The sequence below is a fragment of the Schistocerca gregaria genome, chromosome 3 (assembly GCF_023897955.1).
Source record: "Schistocerca gregaria isolate iqSchGreg1 chromosome 3, iqSchGreg1.2, whole genome shotgun sequence".
In the NCBI taxonomy this organism is placed as follows: Eukaryota; Metazoa; Arthropoda; class Insecta; order Orthoptera; family Acrididae; genus Schistocerca; species Schistocerca gregaria.
The window spans coordinates 432,110,632-432,123,350 of record NC_064922.1 but is presented as its reverse complement, the minus strand read 5'-3'; the positions used below and the strand labels follow the sequence as shown (position 1 = coordinate 432,123,350).

The following is a 12,719-nucleotide window of genomic DNA, read 5'->3' as shown; positions in this document are numbered from 1 at the left end:
ATGGCTGCTTATGAATTAGATCATTAATAAAGTACTGAAAACTAACTTTACTCCTCAACAGCAACCATATAAACACAATATTAATTAAAATTATAAAATTATGGTCAAAGTCATTTCGACAAACATTTAAAATTCAAAAAGATTTGCTGCACCTGGCGAAATTCTAACCCACAAGATACTGTATGGAGATCTACTAACCATTACACCACATAACCAAACTTACTGATGCAACTGTTTTAATGCTATTGAGTGTCACACAAAATTCCGATTTTTTTTTCGTTAGTTACTCGCAAATGAGGGCCACATTGGGTGAACGACAGCAGTGTGTGGTATTGGGAATCTTAACTTACATAACTGGATAAATGATTTCGATCCCACTCCTGGCGATACCTCTTTGTTAGACATTGTTTCCGTCTTTGCTTTATTTCTTGATTTTCTACTTCTTGTACAATAAATTCCGTTATATTTTCAAATTTACTTGCCAAGGACACTGACAGCACTGACGAAATTCAAGTAATCGCAGAAATCGGAGGAGCAGTAATAAAAATAGTAATCATAAATTAAAGCATTTTACCTGTAGACAATTTCCCATTTCTTTATCTACAATCCTGGTGGTAAGTTATGTGCAGTGAGGAATAGGTAGTAACGATTTTGCAGCAGTTTTTTTTTCTGCATCTACCGTTCCCACTTTTGCAGAGAAATAATCAACGAATGTCAAAAACTGAAACAAAAACACGAAATACTGCTGGCGTGGTGTAGTGGTAGCTGTTACTGTCCACTGAGGTGAAGGTTCTTGGTTCAGTCCTTGGCAACAACCACAAAATTTTTGTTTGGAACACACTGAAATTGTGGTCCACCATGTTTCAGGCTCATTAAATAAGACTGTGTTACTGATTAAGTGGCTACAGGGACGCTTTCAACTGACAAAGTGGTTTAATGTCGAAAGTTTGGTACTAGAGTGTAGACTACTTTGTTGCTCTGTACTTTGAAACTGTCAATCAGTATACGTGCTCAATAATCGGGTTTGTAGAGTGTAACAGTCTCTGGTAAGCAGGGCTTGCTTCTGGGAAGACTCCAGAACTTCTGGTCACAACCATAGAGCGCTGCGTCTTTCATTGTTTCTGGAAGCTTCTCATTCAATGATTCTGGTAAAAATGACATCAGAATTGATGTAAAAATCATCACGATGCCAAGTATCCCAAACAGGTAATGCTGTCCAGCAGTGTTTCCCTGTTAGCAGAAAACGAGCGTCATGAAAGCATATTATATGAGATATACATGTTCACATGTTGTAATTAATAATTTACATACTTGTTACGGACAGTACAAAACTCGTAGTTGTCGATTGCTATTGGATTTATCAATATGACTAACAAAAGTTTCTGCTGTGAAGCGATTACTTAATTTGGATAAAAATTGCATAGTCAGATGGAATGGAAAAGGAGTTAGAAAGCATTATGAAAACTTGTTGGATAGCAAAAACCTCTTTTTGATTTGTACGTCATCGATAATGATGGCTTAACACTTCGTAGCAGTCAGTCAATACAGCTTCAGGCATGAAAAATAATGCGAGTATCTTGAAACTGGTCAGATTTCCACTAGAAAAATGTAGCTGCTTGTCGACAGAATGGAGACGGATGGAAACAGCTGAGCCGCCAATAAGTTATAAGATTCCGTTCACTGCCAATATTGACGTTCACAGCCTTCTACATCTACGTACGTATTCCTCGAGCCACTGTAAGGAACGTGGCGGAGGGTACTCTGTACTATTACTAGTCATTTTGCTTCCTGGTTCACTCGCAAATAGGGCGAGGGGAAAACGAATATTTATATGCAGCCGCATGACCCCTAATCTCTCTCAACGTACCTTCATAGTCCTTGCGCGAAATGTACGTTGGCGGCAATACGGTTCTTCTGCAGTCAGCATCAGTTGGCAGCACTATAAATTTTCTCCACAGTGATCCTCGAAAAGAAAGACACGATCCCTCCAGTGATTCCCATTTGATTTCCTGGAGCATCTCAATAATATGTGCGTGTTGTTCGAATCTACCGATAACAAATCTAGCAGCCCGCCTTCATCTCCTTTGCAGATATACTATACTTTCCTAAAATTCTCCCAATAAACCGACGTCAGCCATTCGCCTTCACTATTATAGTACTTACAAACTCATTCTTCTTCATATTGCTTTGCAACGTTACGTTTACATCTTCATTCGACGTTACTGCGTTAAGCAGCACGATATTAATGGTGTTCCCGAACATTATTGGTTTGCATTTCCTACTTGTCTGCATTAACTCACTTTTTTTTTACACTTAGAAGCTGCTGTCATTCATAATACCAAGTAGAAATTTTGTCTGAGTCACCTCGTATCGTCCTACATTCACTCAGAGACGACACTTCCCCTACAGCACAGCATCATCAGCGAACAGCTGCAGACTGCTACTTACCCTGTCCGGCAGATCATGCATGTATATAGAAAATAACATTACCCTGGGACACACCTGACGATACCCTTGCCTCTGATGAACACTCCCTGTCGAGGACAACGTACTGAATTCTGTTACTTGAGAACTCTTCAAGCCACTCACATACCTGGAAATCTAGCTTGTATCGTCACTAACATACGGTAATGTGGCACAGTGCCGGATGCTTTGCAGATATCTAGGAATCTGAAGGCCACCTATTGGCCTTCATCCATGGTTCACAGGATCTCGTGTGAGAAAAGGGCAAGCTGAGTCTGGAACAGACCGTCCATGGAGTGAGCAATTGGTTGGATGCAAACTTGAATGCCACTACGAGCAATCACAGTGCTCCCACTATTCTAGATACTGGACTTAACAAATTTCCGCAACAACTGCTTTTGACCACAAATGCGCCAACTGCCCACCTGTACGCATCCAGAGGCAGCGGCGGGCAGGGGTGAACGAACAGATAATGCGTGGCAAGTAAGTCAGGCAGGCTGCGATGTACAAGACTATCCAGCACTGGCCTCCCACCTAAGGGCAGGGATAGCCAAATGGTTCGTACTTGCCTATACCTCCTATAATAGGACCATCTGGTGGACTCTTGTACCGGCTATGATTGCCCATAAGTGAGCTGATGGGCCTGCGTTCCATGGGGCACCATGGAAACAGCCTACCTCTTCCAACAGAAACAATATGAAGAAAGCGTTATTGTATAAGGATTTTGGTCCAAAAAATCGATTTTTCAAAAATATTATTTTCTTGACCTACACAGTTTAACCGATGTTGCTGTGAATTTTATCGTGATAGCAGCTTTAGGAATGCTTTTAAATTGTTAAACTGATTAAATCTGCACCGACGACCACTCGCACCTTAACCGACATTTGGGAAACTCCTTTCTTCAGCGGAATTGTTGTCAGTGTGCAAGCTATTTTGGTTCGATATCTCTGGCTGACATCTACATCTCTGGCTGATACCTGTATGTTTGCCTGAAAACCATCTTGCATGTTGTTTATTTACGTTTTGACAATACTAATACATATTAGTAGGTGGAAGGTTTAATTCTCAAACTTTTACTTGAAAGTCAAGATTAAACAGTTTTTAGGAAACAGGTTTCATGGAAATCGGTTTACCAACAAAATAGGGAGAGCCCCTCGAAATGAAGAATATAAGCTCTCAGCTTCATCATCGAAACTTGGGACAGGAGAATTGTACAGGTGCGTGAATGATGTTGATATGGATTCCACTTATTGATTTAGAGCTTCTCTGCCAGGGTGTAAAGTTTTCATGTTCATGTGTTCGGTGTGAAAATACGGAATGCATGATTGCTGTTGAAGAAAGAAGAGTGGGAATAGCTTGTGATTTTAAATTAATTTTTAACTCGAGTGGTCGTGAATTTTCATTTTCTTCCTCCTAAAGAACTAACTCTGGTAACTATGAAAGCAATTTTCCGTTATCATATCCTCTGGGGAGCCTTGGACAGGGCAGGGAAGAAGGTAATTTATTGTTTGGTTTTCTGAACATACCTCCACCTTGTGCAAGGTTTGAAAAAAAAAAAAAGTGTCCAATACTGTATGCGATACTGCAAAGTTTCTATGAAGGAAGCAGTGGAAGAATTGGTGGAAATAAACCAAAAAGAAATAGATCGTGGAGGTAGATATTCATGACAGTGAATCTGCTAGAAATGCTACTGACCTGTGTGTGTCTGTAGATGGGAATGAAAAGGGATCACACATATCTGTACGGAGTTGCAACTGTTGCTACTATTGACTCAGGTAGAGTTTTAGATGTAGAAATAATGTCCACATACTGCCACCAGTGTGCAACAAGGAAAATGTCCAGCAATGAAGGCAGTGTGAAACTATGGCAAGAAAACCATGTGGCTCAAGTGGGATTATGGAGGCTTCTGAAGTTGTGAGTATGTTCTCCAGATCTGAGGACCAGTATGGTGTTAGAGATGCTAAAATACCTTGGTGACGTGGACTCCTCTTCGTTGACAACTGTAACATAAAAATCTATAAAATACAACAACAGAAAATTTGCAATATGTTGGCCACATCCAAAAGAGGGTTGGTGGCAGGCTTCGTCACTTGCTGAAATTGAAGAATGGTGACGTACTTGAGATGGAAAAACACTAGGAGAAAGAGATAGCCTTACTCTGAAAGAAATTTATTCTCTTCGCTTATTTTATGGGAGAGCTATCAGGAAAAACAAACATACTTTAGACGCAACGAGGCGTGCTGTGTGGGCAGTTTTTTTTTTCCAGGAACTCTTCACTGACCAAACATCAACACACAATCCATGTCCGAAAGACGATTGTTGTAAGTTCAGCAACATATATGAGACATATTCATATAAACATTCATTACCAGAAACTGTTATGAATGCAATTAAGCCCACGTTCAGGTTTCTTACCAAGTCTGATTTATTAAGGAAGTGTCTTCGAGGAAAGACACAAAGTGCAAGTAGAAGCCTCAATAATTTAATTTGGATTGCATGCTCAAAAAGGACGTTCTGTGGAATTGAAGTATTCAAAACAGGTGTCTACGATGCAGTTTCATGTAACGATAAGGGAAATAATGGCACAACTGAAGTACTGAAAAGAGTTGGTATAGATCCTGGTGTGTTTACAACAAAAGCATTTTACAGCATCTACGAAAGCATGGTTAAGAAAGCTAACAGATCAGAGGCAGATAGAGGCCAGGCAGATTCGAAAAGAAGAGAAGAGATACCTGGAGGATGAGGAGTATCAGTATGGAGGATTTTCAAAATTTAGGTAAGTATATTACGTGTGGAAGTATGAGGAGAAAATTTTTTAACCTTATTTTCTCTGTTTTACATTTTTTTACGTTATTAGAAATGTTTTCTCAAAACGTATATGCGCTAATGCAATGAAATTTTCATGACCTGTTTGCAACGTGTTGCTGTCTCTCTAGAACTAAAAAATAAGAGATCCTTCAGTTACATTCTGAGTTTTAGATGGTTTTATGTAGAAATAAAGTTAATTTTGGATGTGCAAAATTAAAAACTCTGTAGGCTCTAGTTTGACCATAAATTAATAACTTTATTTCAGTGGTCTTATAAGCTTCTCAGGAAACTAGAATAAGATTTTCAGAGTAATCGTGTGATTAGAATTTGAGTTCCGACTTTTTATAAAAAAACACAATTAAAATAATTAAAAATTCAAATTTATAGAAAAATCTTTAACTTAAATATTTTATTATATTTTCCGTTATAACATGGCTCTTTTTCTTTGCACATGTAAAAATTTTAGATTTCTATATTAATGAATATGGATGTAATGATTTTTCAAATAAATGTTTACATTTGCTGTTACAACCTCCCTTAAGGGATCATATGTCATTGTATCATGCCTTTCTACATTTTACTTATCCATCAAGATCGTTCATTTAAACATGAGTATGTGCAGGAATGTGTAATAATTTTCCTAATTTCCTTACTATATGCTAGACACCAGTACCTGGTTCGAATTACAACAACATAGTCAACCTTTTATTTATAACTAATAAAGTTGGACCTAGAAGGAAGACATTTTGTCTTCGTAGCACAGGTCTTTCTTTTTGCTGCAAATAATGACTCAGTCTGGTCCATTTGGCAATGCTTACAAAACAATAGCCAATTCCTGCCAGGAGGTTGGTGATAAATAATACCATTGAATGCAAAATAATTGTAGGTAAAGATTGGTTCTATTGACTCTATAAACTCGACAATGTTACTTTGTGAACAATTTCTGAATTTTAATAAACTGTTCCCTATAACTGCAATGACCTCCTTGATAGTGATTGGAGTACCAGTTTGTGACATCTTGTTTCTATACAGTGGACAACATCTGGAACGTTCCATTTTCTTATTTCAGTGACAAGTGTGGTACAGTTTATATAGCATGTGTTATTTCATATGTCAAACAATGTTTCAGAAAATGAATATCTTTGTCAAACAGTTTGTATGCAGGCTTATTCATGATATTTACTACTGGTCTCCCTTCCTTGTGTGCTTCCAGGTTCATCTATGTGATGTATTTCGTTTCACATTCTACCAATATGAAATGTGTCTTCTTTAACTTCCTTTGATTTTGTTGTAGAATTATTTTGTTGCATTTTGTTCAGCTGCACTGTGTTGTTTTCCATGAAAACTTTAAGAACTTTTTGTTTCAGTGTATTTTTTCATATTGATTATTATTTGGCATTTCTGTTTTTTGATTATATGCTGATTATTTCTTAGTTCTTTGTTTATACAACTTATTGTTTTGTATTTGTCTACATTTAATTTCATGTTTGTTTGGTTCATTCTCTGGGAGTTTGTTTAGTTTGTGACATGTAGGAGATTACTCATTTCTATTCAGTTTCACAGTGTCTATTGCTTACCTTGTTGCCACTAGGAGCTGATAAATACTCCTTTGCATTATTTTTCAGACTTTCCTTTAATAGCTTGATCTCTTTAGTGAAAGAAGAAGTTTCTTGTTACCAGCCACAATTTAATTTATTGCCAAAGTACGTTTCAAAGGTTTAAGTCTCCATCACATGGATTTATCTCAATTAATGGGACATGTTTGTGTTGTGCTACGACTTTGGGAAATGTGTGGCACTGTCTAGTAGAGAAAACAATACACTATCTCAGAACTTTGCTCAGTAGGGTTGGAGGTTGGGGAAACTGTCTTAGACAAAAAACTGAATCTAATATGAAATGTGGAGATAAACAACCAAAATAAAATAAAATATCTCCAGTCATCACAGGCTCCTTTCTCTTTTATAATACATCACATATTAATTGCTACACTTTGCAAAGAGAGTTGATGCATAAAACAGATAGTTGCAAATAAGTAGAAACACTATTCCAAAGTCAAACAGCATATATCAAAACAAAACCATTATTTCAAAGAATGTGTTAAGATATGGTTGAGATTTTTGATGGAGTATATCATTAGATATCTTAGACTAAATATTTCAAGTGGCATATGAATCGTTTTTGGTCACATTTATATAGTTGAAACTATTACTTATTTATGTAATCAAGCGCTAAGTAGAAAAGAATAAGTGCAATAATTGTGTTCACAATAGTGGCAAAATTATACATAAATAACACGTTACAGTGGGATTCAGGGCTAGAGGATGAAAGGAGTGAGCAATAGTTTGGATATGAGAAGTACAGGCTTTTTGGGTTGACATCTGTTATCCATTTTGACTAAGTAAATGTAGAAGCAGTGAACTGAAAATAAATTAAACATATTCAGGTAGCTATACTGCTAATAATATAAACAGATCTATGTAATATCAGACTAATATGTGGTACAAACTGTTGGTTTTGAATCGATCTGTTGAGTGTTGTTAGCTACAAAAGTGAAATAGTAGTTTGAAAAATATCAACGAAACATGGAATGAACTAAATAACGCACGATAAATACGATGGGGTGGTTGGAGCTGCTGTGTGTGTGTGTGTGTGTGTGTGTGTGTGTGTGTGTGTGTGTGTGTGTATGTGTGTTAGGCCATTGAGGTGACAAAGGAGACAATGACAAAACATTTGAGATTAGATTCAAAGAATGCATGACAGTACTTAAAAAAAGAAAATACCATACATTAGCAATTTCCATCCACCTGCATGAAACCAAACATCATGCTGACAATAGAAGTGTCAACATCCTACATATCTAACCTAAAGGCAAACAACGATATATCCTTGAAAATACTCGAAATATACAAAGATCAATGGAAACCACTTGAATCCATCATGAATCATAAAAATGACAACATTAGCAGCCTACATTATTAAATCTGAAATGGACACACACACACACACACACACACACACACACACACACACACACACATTGCCCTCTTACCTCCCCTTCATATTTACCATATATTATTAATTACGTTACTGTGATATTTTCCAAATGAACAATAGAATTGTCTTGTTGTTGTTGTTGTTGTTGTTGTTATATTCTTGAGTCCTAGGACTGGTTTGATGGAGCTCACTAGATTGCTCTATCCTGTGCAAGCCTCCTCATCTCTGAATAACTACTGCAACTTACATCCTTCTGAATCTGCTTACTGTATTCATTTCTTATTCTTCCTCTACGAAGATTATCGCCCATGCTTCCCTCCATTACTAAAGTGGTTACCCATTATGTCTTAGAATGTGTCGTATCAACTGATCTCTTCTTCTAGTCATATCATGCCACAAATTTCTTTTCTCCAAAGTTCTATTCGGTACCTTCTCATTAGTTACATAGGTACCCACCTAATCCTACTACTTTTGTGCACTACATTTCAAAAGATTCTATTCTCTTCTTGTCTAAACTGTTTATTACCCACATTTCTCTTCCATACATGGCTACACTCCATGTAAACAGTTTCAGAAAACATTCCAAACACTTTAATCTCAATTTCATGGTAACAAGTTTCTTTTCTTCAGAAACATTTTTGCTTCACACTGTCGGTTTACATTTTACATCCTCCCTGCTTTGTCTGTTATCATTTATTTTGCTGTGCAAGTAAAAAAACTTCTTAGCGACTTTCAGTGTCTTAATTCTGATCTAATTCCCTCATCATCACCTCATTTTATTTGACTGCATTTCATTACCTTGTTTTGTTTTTGTTGACTTTTATCTAATATCCTCCTTTCTAGACACTGTCAATTCTGTTCAACTGCTCTTCCAAGTTCTCTGCTGTCTTTGACAGAACTACACTGTCACAAGCAAACCTCAAACCTTTTGTTTTTTTCTCTCTGCACTTTAATTTCTAGTTGGAAATTTTCCTTTGTTTCCTTCATGGCTTGCTCGATGTGCAAAATGAAAAACGTCAGCAGTAGGCTGCAATCTTGTGTCACTCCATTCTCAACCACTGCTTCTATTTCACATTGCTGAACTGTTGCAACTTCCTTCTGGTTTCTGTACAAGTTGCAAATAACTTTCCACTCCCTGTATTTTACATCTGGTATATTCAGAATTTCAGTATATCTGAATCCCAGTCAGAAATGTTATTTATATGTAATTATGGCATTGTTGAAAAAAATTATGATATTGCACTTAATGTTTTCAATCCATCACCTGATTCCATAAATTAGTATAAGTTTGATCTATATAAACATGACTGAAAAAAATTTGTGTATTTACTGTAACATATCCAATTATTTATTCAAACGAAGATCTCCACAATGCTTTAAGTATCACCCCAAAACAGTGGTTTTGTTTTGCTATATGTTCTTTGTACTTTGAGACAGTGTTTGGTTTTGACCTACAGTTTTTGCACATATCAGTTTCTGTACTCAATATTTGTTTAACAGTTTAACTGTTTATATGTGATGTATTATGACAGAAATAGGAGCTTGTGACTACTCGAGATATTTTATTTCATTTCAGTTGTTTATTTGTACATTTAGGTTTATGTTCATTTTTTGTCAGAGACTAACCTTCGGGCCCCCATCCCACCCCCCTGAGCAAACTTCAAACTTCTGAGACAGTGTATTGTTTTCTCTACTAGACAATGCCACAGGTTACCCCTAATTCTTGAGACAACATTCAATGTCATATTAATACAAATAAACCCACCAGATGATGGAGGTTGAACTTCTGAAATACATTATGAAAATAAATTAAACAGTGACTGTTAACAAACTTGTTGTTTCTGTTGCTATCAAAGACAGTCATGGCAAAGCCTAATCTAAATTTTCACATTAAATGATTTATGTCTTTCTCACTAAATACTATTTTTTTGTTCTTCATTAGTGTACTGTCGAATGTGTAAGTGCCTTCAGCACTGTTTCTCTTGTTTCTTGTTTTCATATTATATTCATCTCAGACTGTTGGGCTTCTTATTGTGTGTGTTACAGATGATAAGGTACAACATAATGAGTATCCCATACAAAGTTCCACATGTTCATTGCCCTTCATTTGCAAACTTATGTCCAATTGTCACCTGTTTAAAACATCTTATGTAACTACTTTAATTCTGTATTTAACCATATTATTTCTAGTTTTCATTTCACGAACCTTATACAATGGCTTCTCTATCCTAGCTTCATAATGCATTAATAGAAATTACTATCCCTAAGCATTAACTACAATTATTTAACTTTATTTACTACCAATCAATTGTGCTAGCCATGCAGTCATTCTTAGCAGACATTTTCATTAACCACCTACAACAGAAAGTACACACTAGCTAAGAAACCTGCTTAAAAATATGGTGTACTACAAAATATATGTAAATGACACTTTAATTTTAGTCAAAGGTGATACCAATGACACCACTAATATTATAATTCTGTTTAATGATGTACATAAGGAAATGAAATTCACTTGTGAATACCATACAAATAACAGAATTTCTTTCCTAGAGGTATGCATATGAAACGAAAACTCTTTCAAGACGTACAGGAGGAAGTCAGGTTTCAGCACCTCAGTCCTTACCACACATATCACCCACATACACACAAAACTCTGTATAAAAACAGTTGTATATGCAGCAAACAAAATTCCTTTTAGCAAAGAGAAAAGGTCATTGGCCAACGACTTCTGTAGCTGAGTGCTGTGCAAAAATCAAAAACACAGAGTGGAAGAAACTAATAGCACAATCAAGTGTGTGGCTATCTATGTTTTGTAGTCAACATTTCGCAAAATCCAGTAAATCTATCGAGGTCACATAAAATTTAGGTGGCTTTGTCCACAAACAATAAACTATAACTGAAATTAGTTGACCCCTTAAACAATCATTCAGAGCTGTGCAGTATAATATAGAAAAATTGCTCAGGCTACCATTAGACAGACTGCATGGAATTTTCGCACTAGATACACTGAATGCACATTCTATTACACAGATAGCCAATTCACAAAGCTATCACAACATACATAAAAACACTGGACACACTTTGATATAGAAGTAGATTGTAATCGCTTCCAGAAAACATGAAGTAGAAGAATTACAAATTTTTGGGCAGTTCAAAAAGAGAAGAGATAGAATTCTTGTTGATAAGCTAGAGAGTGAATGGGTTAATTTCTTCAAATATTCCTTCTGTATATAAAGTCTATATTAAACCCATGTATATACTTTATCCTCCATGCATCATGCTCAATATTTCCAAGAAGATAGTAAAAATAGAATGTGAGACAGAATTAAAGTTAATTAGTCACTGTTGTTACCAACAGAAATTATAATCTGAGGTATGTACCTGGAGGATAGTGTACCTAGTAACAGATGACTTTTTTGTGGTACTTCAGTCTAGTGAATGATTTTAGAATCACATGAAGGATTGTACATTACAGACTGCCACTGGCAGTTTGTCATTTTCCTCAGGATTTTTTATGTAATACATGACATTGTATTTTGTGGAGTGCTTGTAAATATTTTGCATTCTAAAACTATATGGAATATATTGTTAATTTTATTCAAATATATTGTTAATTCTTCAGGTACAAAATTTTATGAGTAAAATGGCATATATTTTTAGAATTATTTATACAAAATGTGGACAGCTAAGTCAGACACTGTCAGTTATGCAACAACTTGTATATTCTAATAGAAGAGGGTCCATTACCACGTGACATGTCATAGTTGAAAAATGAATTGAGTTTCATTTATGTCTTCATCATTTGAAAACAGAAATTGATATTTGTTTCCAACAATTTCTATTTCAAAATATTTAATCTGTAAATGGTTTTTATAATACTTCTGCTTTATTTGATTTCACTTACTGATTATTGGTTTGTAGTAGAGTAATAATGTAACAGAGAGAGACATGATTCAATACAATGATGATAAGATTTTTCTCGATTGCAACTATTAAATTTCAATATGACTTTTGTTTCTAGTGACATGATTATGTTGTACTTGGAACATGTATTCACATTTGGAAAGACATTAATTTTCGTCAAGTAATTTTGCACTTATTAAAAAAAGACTAAAGCGCATCAAAGCTGTTATCATCGTTTAAATATGGGATAATAAAATGTATTTAACTTCTGTTACACAGAGCTGGGTACAGGTGAATGTTTGAAAAGTGTACTAAGGCACAACACTCTCTCCTAAGCCAAAATATGATGTAGGTCGCATACTTCACTACAGTGAGACCGCTCTGAATGTACACAAACTCTTTGGAAGGCAGTACTGTCATAATATCTTTGCACTCTATTTTGATTTCACGTGAACAAAATGTGTAAGTAATGGTTTGCATTTGTATGAATTTCTGTTCCATAAAGGAGACAGTAAACACCTAAGCAAATGCAAGAAAAAACTGTTTTC

The 12,719-nt window shown here is 35.7% G+C and overlaps 1 protein-coding gene across 1 annotated transcript in view; it reads right to left on the bottom strand.

The window, feature by feature from the left end:
• Positions 1–634: 634 nt before the first annotated feature.
• Positions 635–12,719, bottom strand: part of LOC126355406 (solute carrier family 22 member 7-like) — a 159,835-nt gene continuing 147,750 nt past the window's right edge. The window contains exon 9 of the mRNA XM_050005710.1: positions 635–1,230. Coding sequence (XP_049861667.1) covers positions 1,012–1,230 — 219 coding nt within the window. The 3' untranslated portion in view covers positions 635–1,011. The remainder of the gene's footprint in view (positions 1,231–12,719) is intronic.